General features: G+C 46.1%; 1 protein-coding gene across 2 annotated transcripts; it reads left to right on the top strand.

Moving 5' to 3' along the window:
• Positions 1-1808: 1808 nt before the first annotated feature.
• On the top strand, positions 1809-11765 carry HPS6 (HPS6 biogenesis of lysosomal organelles complex 2 subunit 3). Of its 2 annotated transcripts, XM_074233851.1 has the most exons (2): positions 1859-4020; positions 7912-11765. In XM_074233851.1, the coding sequence occupies exons 1-2, from the start codon at positions 1900-1902 to the stop codon at positions 7948-7950; spliced, it is 2160 nt and encodes a 719-aa protein (XP_074089952.1). In that variant the 5' UTR covers positions 1859-1899; the 3' UTR covers positions 7951-11765. The 2 variants fall into 2 exon arrangements, with proteins under 2 accessions (XP_074089954.1, XP_074089952.1); XM_074233853.1 differs by lacking the exon at positions 7912-11765 and having other exon boundaries at positions 1809-7555.
• Positions 11766-13256: the final 1491 nt, after the last annotated feature.

The raw sequence follows: 13256 nt of genomic DNA, 5'->3' as shown, positions 1-13256 counted from the left end.
TGCAATTTTAAGCATTTCTGAGGTATCACCTCACCCCTCTCAGATTGGCCAATATGAACAGAAAAGACAATGATCAATGTTGGAGGGGGATGTGGCAAATCTGGGACACTAATGCTTTGTTGAGGGAGCTGTGAACTGATCCAGTCTTTCTAGTGAGCAATTTGGAATTATGCCCCAAGGGAAATAAAAATATGCATATCCTGGGTCTGTATTCTGAAGAGATCATGAAAAAGACTAAAAATTCCACATGCACAAAAATATTCATAGCAGCTCTATTTGTAGTGACCAAGAATTGGAAATTGAGGGGATGATCATTAATTGGGGAATGGCTGAACCAATTGCGGTATATGAAAGTGATTTAACACTATTGTTCTATATACCATGGGGGGGGGGGGGGCAGCTAGGTGGTAGCTAGGTGGCGCAGTGGATAGAGCACTGGCCCTGGAGTCAGGAGTACCTGAGTTCAAATCTGGTCTCAGACACTTAATAATTACCTAGCTGTGTGGCTTTGGGCAAGCCACTTCTTAACCCCATTGCCTTGCAAAAACTAAAAAAAAAAAAAAAAAAAAAAAAATCATGAGGGATGGGATTTCAGAAAAGCCTGTAAAGACTTGCATGAATTGATGCTGAGTAAGATGAGCTGAACCAGAAAAACATTGTACATACTAACAGCATGGGAAGAAGGTCAACCTTGATGGACCCTACTAACAGCATGGGAAGAAGGTCAACCTTGATGGACCCTACTCACCCCATCAATGCAATAATCAGGGACAATTTTAGGGGATCTGTGATGGAGAATACCAACTGTATCCAAAGAAAGAATTGGGGAGTTTAAACAAAGACCAAAGCTTATTATCTTCAAAAGTTGTCTTAGGTATTAGGTAATTTAGCTATCTCTAGTGTTCTCTTTTTTTCTTTTGGAACTGTTTCTTCTCACAATACTTTCAATCTTGATCCCTGCAAATGAAAAGGAAACCTGAGTAATTTCAACGTCTGAAACCCGGTTTCCTCCTTTGGCAGTGAAGTAGGGCCCTCCAGAACGTTAAATTAGCTCTGTGCTAGTGTTACCCGATCCTAGCTTTTAGCTTATGTTGCTGTTGTTTTTACCAGAGAGGGTTCAGTAGAGGGGAGTGCTGTATCTGGAAATGACCATGATATAAAAGTTGTATAAATAAAATCTACTTTTTATTAAAATTTAAAAATAAACAAGCATACATTTTGTGTTTCCTTTTGCTGTTGTCAAAGAGGAGACTTAACTGGGATATGCTTTGTACTTTGGGGAAAATGACAAACTTAAGGAGGGTGTGGCTTGTGGCTTGATTTTACCTGTGCATCCTCCAATCCAATCGCTGCTATGGGGAGCACGGTGGTTTAGGAGGATGGTGGGAAAAGATGCAACTCAGAAGCTTGCAAAAGGATGAAGGTTGAAAAAGTTGCATGCGATTGGAAGATAAATAAATCAATACGAAGTGTGATGGGGTGTGGTGAAGTGTGACTATTTTGGCTTAGCTTTTGGGAAATGCTGGGCTTCAAGTAAGGGTGGCTTGGAGGGAGGAGGGTGGTCTCTAGGATAGACGGATGCACAGCCGAAGCCGCGAGAGCCGAGGCAGCTTGGGGGTTCAGCGAGCAGGGAAAGTGCTGGGGGCGCCGGGGGAGGGAGGACCCCACTGGCTCCGCCCCCAGGGCCCGGCCGAGCCGCGAGGCGCCGGACCCACGCAAGCTTTCTGGGCGGGGCTGACTCCTGCCCCCAGCCCAGCCCACCTCCTCCTCCTCCGGGACGGAAGTCGCTGCTGGGGAGGCCGGGCCCAGGCCCCGGGACAGCGGCACGGAGCTCCGGGCCCTGTAAAGCCGGCCCGGCCCGGCGGGCCCCGAGGCGCCCTCCCCGGCCGCGCGGGGGCCATGAGGCGGGCCAGCAGCCTGCGCCTGCTCTCGGACCTGAGCGACTTCAGCGAGGCGCGCCCGCTCCGCCGGCTGCTGGCCGAGGAGCCCCTGGCCCGGGTCCGCGCCAGCCCCGACGGCCGCCACCTGCTGCTTCTGCGCCCGCCGGGCTCGGCGGCCCCGCTGCTGCTGGCCTCCCGGAAAGGGGCGGGCCCGGGCCCGGAGCCCTCGGGGGCCGCCGGCCGGGGCCCGCTGCTGGATGCCTTCTTCCTGCAGTGCCCGGGCTGGCTCCTGCTGGCCCTAGTCTGGGCCAGCGGGCGGACCGAGGTCTGGGGCGCCGGGGCGCGGCCGGGGTGGCAGCTGCTGCAGCAGGCCGAGCTGTGTGCGAGCCCCGAGGCCAGGGTGCTGGCCGCCGCGGCCCCGGGGCGCCGGCTGGTGTGGTGTGAGGGGCGGCCGGGGGAGCCCGCCTTCGGCCACCGCCTGTGCACCCGGGCCCTGGAGGCCGGCGGGGCCGCCCTGGGCGCCCCCGTGGTCCTGCTGCAGCACTGCCCGCCCTTGCGGCTGCTGGCCTCCCCGGCGGACCTCTTCCTGCTGCCCGCGGCCTCCGCCTGGCCCAGCGCGGCCGGCGTCGTGCTCATCTGGTCCCCGGCCAAGGGCAGGCTCACGGTGTCCGTGCCCGCTCACAACCTGGCTCACCGGGAGAAGCTGAGCGCCGAGGGCGGAGACTCCCGGGACTTCCAGTCCCTGCTGAGGCGCGTGCCGGGCCTGCTCTCCGGCGGGGAGCCCCTGGAGCCCCACACCTGGGCCGCGGCCCAGGGCAGCCTGCTGCTGCTGAGCCCCGAGGGCGCCGTGAGCCTCATCCGGAGGGACGGGGCCGCCAGGACGGTGGGGGTGCTGGGCTGCGGGCCGCTCAGCCCCGCGCTCCCGGTGTCCTTGGGCGTCTTCCACAGCACTCTGGCCTGCGCGCTGGGCTCCGGCCTGGAGCTGCTGGACCTGGGCAGCGGGCGCCTTCTAGAGAGGAAGGTCTTGAGCACCGAGCGGGTCCACCTGCTGGAACTCTCGGCCCCGGGCGTGGAGGAAGAAGAGGACAAAGGGGGGCTGAGGCTGCTGTCGGCCAGCGGCCTTTTCTGCGTGACCTGGGAGGCCGGGGAGGGGGCCGCCCGCTTAAATGCGGACGACTTGGTGTTCGAGGAGGCCTGCGGCTACTATCAGCGCCGCAGCCTGCTTGGCGCCAGGCTCAGCACCGAGGAGCTGAGGAGAGGGAGCACTTTCCGAGCCCCGCTGGCCCTGGCCGCCGTGCTGCGAGGGCACCGGCCCCCAGCCAAGCTCCTGAGCGCCCTGCAGGCCGAGCTGAGGGACTACCGGGGCCTCGAGCGGCTCAAGACCCGGCTCGTGGCCGGAGACGGGCAAGAAGAGGGCTGGACGGAGCTGGCCGAGCGCGAGGTGGAGCGGCTGCTGCGGTCAGATCTGGCCGGGGACAAACTGGCCCAGCTCAACGCCGTCTTTTCTGTCTTCCCCGCCGCCGCTTGGTGCTCTGCCCGCCGCGCGTTGCAGCTGCAGCTGGATGAGGCCGGCCGCCTGAAGACCCAGGCCCCTCCCGACTTGTGGAAGAAGGTGTTGGCGGACCCCGGGGCTGAGGGGGCACTCGCTCCCTTTGAACTCCTGTGTCAGTGCCTTTGTCGGCTGGAGCCGTGCTGGTTGCCACCCTTTGTCGAACTGGCACAACAGCAGGGGGGACCGGGATGGGGGTTGGGAGCCGGGGGCTCAGGGCCGCCCTTATACCGACGGGCATTGTCTGTGCTGGGTGAGTGGGCAGGGGCCGGGGCGGGGGCTCTTGAGTTAGAGCTGCTCTTGGGGAGTGGCCGACCCAAGGCTGTGCTCCAAGCCATAGGGCAGTTAGTTCAGGCTGGACAGTGGGAACGGGTGCTGGATGCGGGCCTGACACTGAGCCCCTCCAGCCCCTTCCTGCAGATGGAGATCTTCACTATCTTACTAGCCGAATTTGCTCAGCATCGCCAATTAGATGCCCACGTGACTCGCCTGCGCCGCCTGTGCCCACCAGACTTGACCCCCACAGATCTCCTGCTCCTGCTGAAGAGGCACCTGCCAGAGGAAGAGGGGCCTCCAGCCCCATTCCCTAAGGTGGGAACTGACCCTCCACTCACAGTGGGGCTCCTGAGAGGCCTGCTGGAACAGGCCAGGCCCAAAGCACTGGCTCCAAGCCCCTATGATGATATCCTGTGGGACTCTGGTGCCTGTCCTCCCCACCCCAAGAGCAGGCAATACCCCTCACCAGAGTAGCCAGAGCTAGGACCTGGGACCAGAAGCTCAATGGATTTGACTCAGACTAAGATTTGGGGTCAAGAGGGAGGGGTCCCACCCCCTAGAAGAAAAAGGAGCTCAAGATTCCCTTTAGATACAGAGAGTAATTTATAGTACAGACCTGTTTTCCCTAACATGTGCAGTCTTTTTTTTTCCCCCCTCTGGGGAAATTTTAAATATACATAGATAAGGGAAGCAAAAGTGATGATGTCTGTATGTGACTGAAGAGGAGTGGGGGGAAGGATGATCCAGTAAGCTGGAAGTGCTGTTCCCAGACTGCCATCTGCTCAATCCACTCCAGGGAGCCCTTCTCCAATCCTCCCATCTCCTCAGTGGGGTTTGTATTCTCACATACTAATGCAACTGCCCCTAGGAGAGGGAAGAGAATGTGGAAACCGTCTGAAAGGGGAAAGAACCTTTCCAGTAGAAGCTCTCTGGATGAATGTGAGCTTGAGGGAGGGTGGTGTCTTGTACCAGAAGAATGAGAAAGGTATCCTACTCGTCTCAGCAGTAACTAGGATTCTTGGAAGTCATCCCCAAGTTCCTAGCTCTCCCAGCTTCACCTCACAGAAGACCTTAGATCCTAGAGATGCTGAGCCTAGTTTCAGGATTGAAAGAAACTATCAATCTTGCCCATCACCTTGCGCCGCCCCCCCATCTGCTCTTAACCTCAGAGCTCCTGGTCCTAGCCTTCACCTGCCTCTGGGTCTGAGGATTTTGATGTACAAAAATCAGGAATTGAGAAACTTTTAAGTGTTAGGACCAGAAAAATCAGTGAGTATCCCAACTCCATTTAAGTGGCCCAGTGTGGATAGAGCACTAGACTCAAAAATCATGAAGTCCTGAGTTCTTATGTGGCCCTCAGACAATGTGCAACTATGGGCAAGTCATTTAATTATTTCCTGCCTCGGTTTCCTCATCTGTAAAATGGGAGTAGTAATAACATCTGTCTCAGGGTTGTGAGAATATTGTAAGATAATACTTATCAAACACTTTGCAAATATTAAAGAGCTATATAAATTCCAGTTATCATTATTAATATCATGATCATGCCCAGGCTCTGATTGTACCACCTTCCAGACCTAGATCCTAGGAGATGGGACATGGGGAAAGGGAATAGGCCCCTCCCCTTATTTCCTGGGCCTCTGAAACTCAGCACTCTGGGGAGAAAGATCCTTTAGCAGCGATCCTAAGATTTTGAGTGGGGGGGGCAGGATTTTTTTTAGAGAATACAATATGCCTGATAATATACCTAAGAAGAGGAATTCAAAAAAGTTGGAAGTTCTAAAAGCACCTTCAAACCTCAAACCTCCCTTCTTGGATGGAATACAGGCAGGAAGGGAATACAGCTATAATGAAGGGATGTGACCACCAATAGAAAGATATTGATAGATATAAATAGAATAATACATAAACCTGTGTGTTCTATATCCATGAAGGTTACAGAGAAGAGAATAAGCAAATGACCAGAAACAGATTTTAATCCAAAAATCATGTTTATGGTGGACTTTTGGAACATATTCTATAGAGAGTTTGAATCCTTTAGCTCTTGATGATGAGCTATTATAACTGCAGCCAGAGAGGGGCTAGACAAGGACCCAGATGAAAGGAGTCAACACCTAGAGACTATGCTAAGTGCATTCTTCTTTGGGAGACACTATAGGCTGGCCCATATGGAGGTTAGGGAAGATCCTTCATCTTTATTGAGTCTGGGGGGTGGCATTCTGCATTTCTCCTGCCTCATAGATCTGGCTTAGGAAAGTATACACCCTGGAACTGCTTGTGGACTTTGGTAAGGGGAGCAGGGAAAAGATGTTATCAGGGAACCCCTTTTGAATAGTCTATGCTTCAGTTTCCTCATCCACCAATCAGGGAGGACACTCTTAGGCTCCAGGTTCAGTTATGGAAGTGAGGAGCAGAACCAAAGGACAAAGTGGTTTAGCTTTTGGTAGGAACGCAGTGTTATTCTCACAGCTCCCACGAGGGGGCACAAACACCCAAGACTTGAATTGGAGTGGAAGAATATTGATTGGGACCGATTCAAAAAGCTTCCCCCTTTTAGTGCACAGAATCCCCCTGGTGGTCACTCTTAATACTGACGGTCTTGTTCCCTTCTTTACCATTAGAAGCTCAAACAACTTTCCATGTTGTGTTGCAGTGTTTTCAGAGTCTGAAAGAAAAGAGCATTTCAGTGCTTACTGTGTCCTGAGCACTGTCCTCAGAGATTGATCTAGAAAGTTGGAAGTGGAGTCATAAGGGAGTAGACTGACACACCCCATCCAGGAACAATGTCAGAATTAATTTGATTATGGTTCAAGGTTCCAGGACTAGAAGGGCTTGGGGTGGGAAGAACTCTCACAAATGTCTGGAAAGAAAGGAGCAAAGTAAAGCATTGGTGACTAGAGTTTTTACTACCCAAATGAACCCCCCTGAAGTCTATCCATGGACTTCTTGGGAATCCTTGGACTCCCCCAGGTCAAGAATCCCTAAACTAGGGCATCATCTCTGATGTAGTCAGCCAGGTTGAAGAAATGGTTAGAGAAGACAGAGTGAAGAGAGTATAAATCACTTGAGGGAAGGACATGGGGAAGGTGATAGAGTTGTTGAATTAGGAAGGGAATCTTTCTGGGCCCCTCCCTATCTCTTCCTACTGCAAATCACAGGTGATCAAGCAGAATTTTGTCAAAAGACAGAAACTGACCTGAACAAATCATTTTAAAAGTATTCCTGTCGGGTCAGCTAGGTGGTGCAGTGGATAAAGCACTAGCCCAGGAGTCAGGAGTACCTGGGTTCAAATCCGGTCTCAGACACTTAATAATTACCTAGCTGTGTGGCTTTGGGCAAGCTACTTAACCCCATTTGCCTTGCAAAAAAACCTAAAAAAAAAAAGTATTCCTGTCAAGTCCAGCTGGAACGAAAAAACTTGTTTCTGACACAAGAAGTAGGTTGTCACTGGGGGTCCTGGAGGGGAACCAGGGAATTGAATGGCAGTCAAAATCAGGAATCAGGGCAGCTAGGTGGTGCAGTGGATAGAGCACCAGCCCTGGAGTCAGGAGTACCTGGGTTCAAATTTTATCTGACACTTTAATAATTGCCTAGGTGAGTGACCTTGGGCAAGTCACTTAACCCCACTGCCTTAAATACATAAAAAAAATTAAAAATCCAAATCAGGATTCACAGTAAGGGAGAAAGATTTAGGTGGATGTCAGTAGGGAATGTCACAATTGAATACTTTTATGTTTCGAGGCAGCAACTATCCTGCAGCTCCAACAACTCATTTGGTTTCAAGAGACAGATATTGAGGTTGAGGAGGGATGATGGAAACTAATGAAGAACATAGATTAGACAAGGATAAAGGTACCTGTGGAGAGAGGAAGCAGTTCTTGGAGCAAGAGTGGTCCTCAGACCCCAATTCATAGTCTTCTACCTATTCCCACAGCACTTGAGACTTGGCGGGGGGGGGGGGGGGGGGGGACAGCATGAAAGATTCGAATGAGTTCCTAGTTTTTTCTCCTCTTACCAGACTGGAACTGAGTTACTCCAGCTGGTCAACCACCTGAGTCAGTTACTGATTTGAGCTCCTATGATGATGATGATGGGTTTTGTTCTTGAAGAAGACCATGACATCAGGGAGGTGATGACTTGATAAGCACATGAATTGAATTTGAGTGAGTATGGCTGTGCTATCATCCATCTCATTTTCTCCTCTAGGGCCATCTAGGTCCAGTGGCCAGATATGAATCAGTATGACTGGAGATGATCCTGGATTGGAAGCAGTCACACTTGCTCAAGGTCACACAGCTGGATTTGACTACTGTCCTGATTCTCCTGTACCACCTAGCTGCCCTTGAGCTCCCATTTAATGCTGTGAAGGAAGATAAGTGATATGGGTGGTCAGCAGAGGGAAATATAGGGGATCAAGGGAATAAGGGCCCAATCTAGTGAAACTGAAGGAGGGGAAATGAAGGGGAACCTCTTTCTGGGCAAGAACCCCATAGAAGGTTTAGTTCCACAAGTTGGATCTGTTCCTCAGGGCATTGTTAATTTCAGGACTCAGAAATGAGATAGTTCCAAAACTGAGGTTGTCCTCAGATAAGATCTTTTTTATCTCTCAGAGGGAAAACATTCAAAAGTGATATAGAAAGGGAGCACATGGGAACAGGGTCTTTATACTGTTTTTTCTTCAAATAATGTTACCTCAATGGGACTGAATAGGGAAAAGGGTCCTCCTTAGCCCTCCTATGGATTTGGTCTCCAGTGGAGAAGATAGGTAGTATAGGAGGAAAGGGAAAAGGAAACTCCTGTCTGAGAGATGGTCTTGAAGTAGGTGTCTAGGGAGACAAATGAGTCCAAGCTCAACTACCCAAACAGATGGGTTCTTCTGGGAACTACTTCAGAAAGAAAGGGGAATGGGGAAAGGAGATATCATTGAAGTAATAAGGGTCAGAAATCTAGAGGACCTGAGTGAAGGAGAAGGAAAGTAAGTATGCATGTCTGGGAAGGTTTAGGGGAGGCCTGGAACAGAACATATCTCTAGGCCCACCTGTTTTGTGTCATGACTCCCTAAGTAATCTTGCTCCATGCTTACTCTCAGCTTCCCTTCATATAGATAAAAATGTCCAGCTCCCTTATCTGGAACAAACTGAATGAGGGGAACAAATCTCCAGAATCAATCATGTGAAGCTAGGGAAAGCTAGAGTCAACCTCTGGTGTTAGCTCCAAGAATCAGGCCCGGCAATCCCCTGCCTAATCTCAAAGCCTCAGCCAAAGTTTTGTTTTTGATCCCTCCCTGCTTCTACCCTTGATCATCATGAGGAGGGTGGCCATGAAATAGGCTAAACAGCCCTACTTGGAGAGTGAGGTGTTGTCCTAAGCCCAGACTTAGCACTAGAATATGACAGACACTGTTGAGGAGACAGGACAAACTGTTCCAGGGAAAGTGGAAGTTATTAAGTTCCCTCAGTCAGATCCCCTAATGAGTGATTGATAAGTAAAAAGTCAATCTCTAATTAGTCTTTCTGTCAGTTTCCCAGTTAAATCAATCAATCAATTTATTAAATATCTACTATATTAAGTGCTAGGCATATAAAAAGAGACAAAGCGTAGCTTCTGCCCTCAAGTAGTTCACAATCTAATGAGGGAAACAACAAACATACAAACAAGCTATAAACAGGATAAAGAGGGAATAATTAAGAGAGGAAAGGCATGAAAATTAAGAGGGGTACGAAAAGGCTTCCTGTAAAAGATAAGGTTTCATAATATATACACACTCAATAGAGTATAGAAATCCATCTTACCCTAGAGGAAAAAGGAGAGGAATGGGAAGGGAGAAAGGGGACAGGAGGAAGAGAGGGATAGAAGAAAGGGAAGATTGTGGGAGAGGGTAGTAAGATACAACGCACTTTTGAGGAGGGACAGGGTGAAAAGAAAGAGAGAATAGAATATATGGGAATGGGGAGGAATGGAATGGAAGAAAATACAGCTAGCAATAGCAACTGTGGGAAAAAAATATTGAAGCAACTTCTCTGATGGACTTACGATAAAGAATGCAATCTATCCCAGAGACAGAGGCAATGGTATCTGAACATGGGCTGAAGTACACTTTTTTCCCTCTCACTTTATTTTTCTTGAAGTTAACTTTGTTGGGGAGAGGGGATTATGTTTACTTTTACAGCAAGACTATTGTAGAAATGTGAAAATAAATAAATTAAATGTTTAAAAAAAATGAGATTTTAATGGGGACTTAAAGGGAGCCAGGGAAACCAGTAGACAGGAGGAGGAACATAATAGGAATGGGGGACAGACAGAAAAGACCTAGAGCTGAAAGATGTGGTGTCTTAAGACCTGTCACTGGAATAAAGAGTTTGTGATAGGAAATATAAAAAGACTAGAAATACAGAGGCCTAGATTATGTTCAGTGCTTTGAACACCAAACAAAGGATTTTTGTATTTCATCCTATAGGTTTAGGGAACTCCTGGAGTTTATTGAATAGGAAGATGACATGGTCAGAGCTTCATTTTAGGAAAATCACTTAATGGTTGAATGGAGGATGGATTGGTGTGGGAAAGTCAACACACCAGCAAACAATTGCAAAACAAGGTGGTGAGAACTTTTACCAGAATGATGACAGTGTCAGGAGAAAAGGGAATGGATTGGAGAGATGTTGCAACAATAGAATTAATAGGCCTTGGCAACATATTAGAGGGGGTGAAATACTGAGGAACTGAGGATGCCACTTGGATTGCTAGCTTGACAGACTAGAAGACTTGGTGATGCCCTGAACAATGACAGGGAAAGAGGGTTGTGGTTTAGGAAGAGGGATAATTGTTTGGTTTTAGACATGTTGAGTTTAAAATATTAAGTTTGGGATAGCTGAAAAGGAGTTGGCGATGAGAGTCTAGAGGACACCAGAGGTTGGGGCAGGAGAGATAGATTTAAGATCAGAGATGATAATTAACTCCATGGTTGCTGATGAGATCACCAGTTAAATCAATCAATCATATTAAATATCTACTATATTAAGTGCCAGGCATATAAAAAGAGACAACGCAGCTCCTGCCCTCAAGTAGTCCACAATCTAATGAGGGAAACAACAAACTTATAGAGGGAAAAGGGGAGATAGCAAAGAATAGAACTCTGAGGTACACCTATAGTTAGACAGCATGATCTGCATGAGGATCAAGCTAAGGAGACCCAGAAGGAGTGGTCAGATAGGGAGGAGGTGTCCTGAAAATCTGGAAAGAAAAGAATACAAAGTTGAAGAGGCTGATCAACAGTGTCAAAAGCTGCAAAGAAATCAAGGATAAAGAAAAGGTCATTGGATTTGGCAATAAGAAAATTACAGGGATAATAGATTAAGAGAGGGATTTGTATTAATCAAAAACAAAATTCTTAAAGTTGAGTCAAAAAAAATAAGAAGATAGAATTGAGGGAAATACACAATTCACAATCATAATTATGAGTGTAAATGGGATGACTTATAAAATGGAAGAGGATAACAGAATAGAACAGAAAACAGAATCCATCAATATGTACTTTACAGAAAACACAATTGAAAGAGAGATGCACTCAATTCAAATAAGGGGCTAGACAAAATCTATTCAGTTTTCCTTGAATAGAGAGCTGTATAAAGGCAAGGGTAGTAATCATGACCATACAAAGCAACAGAAAAAAAAATACAGAGTTATAAGAGATGAACAGAGGAACTCTATTTTTCAGAAAAGTACCATATACAATGAATTAATGTAAACGCTAAACACATTTGCACCAAATGGTATAACATCTAAATACTTAAAGAACAAGGTAAATGAGTTCCAGGGGAAAATAGAGAATACAATTCTACAATTAGGGGACCTCAATTTTACCTCTCTCAGACCTTGATAAATTTCATCAAAATAAGCACACATACAAAAATGAAGGACTTGAATAGAATTTTTTAAAAGTTTGACATGATTGACCACTGGAGATTACTGAAATGGAAATAGAAAGGAATAGGTGAATTTCTTTGCTATGGATGGCATGCTAACAAAATTTGAACATGTTGTATGACATAAAAAAGCATGAAAGCAAATGCAGAAAAAACCATTAAATTAATTTTTATGAATCACAATTTAGTAAAAATTGTAGTCTTTAAAATACCATTGATGAAAATGCTAAAACTTAAAGAGTAAATAACTTTAAGAATGGGTATATCAAGGGGCGGTTAGGTGGTGAAGTGGATAAAACACCAGCCCTGGAGTCAGGAGTACCTGGGTTCAAATCCAGTCACAGACACTTAATAATTACCTAGCTGTGTGATCTTGGGCAAGCCACTTAACTCCATTTGCCTTGCAAAAAACCTTTAAAAAATGGGTATATCAACAAACAAATAATTTAAAAAATCCATAATTTCATTAAAGATAATGACAACAATAAGACAACATAACAAAATTTTTTGATGCAGCCAAAGCACTATTTTGGGGAAAATGTGTATCTCTAAATTTTTCAATTAAAGAAATTAAAAGCAAATCAACAAATTGGGCATACAACTTCAAAAAAACTAAAAAATCAACAAATTAAACTCTAATTAAATATAAAAATAGAAATCTTTTAAGTCAAAGAAGAGATTAAGAAAATTGATAGCAAAATAATAATAATATAAATAAATAAAGCAACAAGCAACAATTCCTTTTTTGGTGAAAAAACTCAATAAAATAGATATCCCAGTCACAAACTTCATTTAAAAAAAGAAGGAAACTAAAGCACCAGTATCAAAAATCTAAAAGGTGAATTCACAATGAAGAAGAAATTTTAAAAAATTATTAGGAATTATTTTGCCTAATAACATGCCAATAAAACTGACAATCTAAATGAAATGACTGAATATTTATAAAACTATAAAATGATAGATGAATACAACAGTAAATAAAAGATTTAGTTAATTTAATCTTAGAAAAAGAAATTGAACAAGTTCTAAACAAACTCCCAAAGAAAAACTCCACAGGACCAGATAAATTTATAGGTGAATTATCAAACATTTAAAGAACAATTAATTCCATAGTATATATACTCTTTGGGGCAGGGGTGGGGGACTAAGAAAATAAGGTAATAAGGCCAAATTCCTTCAATATTACACATGTAGTTTTAACCCTGAACCAGTGAAAATCAAAACAAAGAAAACTAATGACCAATATCCCTAATGAACATTGCTGCAAAATTATTAAACAAAATATTAGTCTTTAAAGATACTATAGCAACATATTACAAAGATAAAACATCATAACTGGCCTAGATTTATACCAAAAGGTCAGTACTAACTCAATATTAGAAAATTGACCATATTAATAATAAGAACAATAAATATCATTTGATTATTTTTGATAGCTGCAGAAAAAGCTTTTAACAAAATATAACATCCACTCTTTGATTTTTGGGGGTTTTTTAGGTTTTTTTTTTTTGCAAGGCAATGGGGTTAAGTGGCTTGCCCAAGGCCACACAGCTAGATAATTATCAAGTATCTGAGGCCGGATTTGAACTTAAGTACTCCTGACTCCAGGGCCGGACCTCTATACACTGT

Source organism: Macrotis lagotis, chromosome 4 (genome assembly GCF_037893015.1).
Source record: "Macrotis lagotis isolate mMagLag1 chromosome 4, bilby.v1.9.chrom.fasta, whole genome shotgun sequence".
Classification (NCBI taxonomy): domain Eukaryota; kingdom Metazoa; phylum Chordata; class Mammalia; order Peramelemorphia; family Peramelidae; genus Macrotis; species Macrotis lagotis.
Note: the sequence above shows the minus strand (reverse complement) of the source record. Positions and strands in the feature narration are given on the sequence as shown.

Excerpts from the sequence above, each read along its gene's own strand:
- HPS6 (XM_074233853.1), top strand. The coding sequence starts at position 1,900 with ATGAGGCGGGCCAGCAGCCTGCGCCTGCTCTCGGACCTGAGCGACTTC.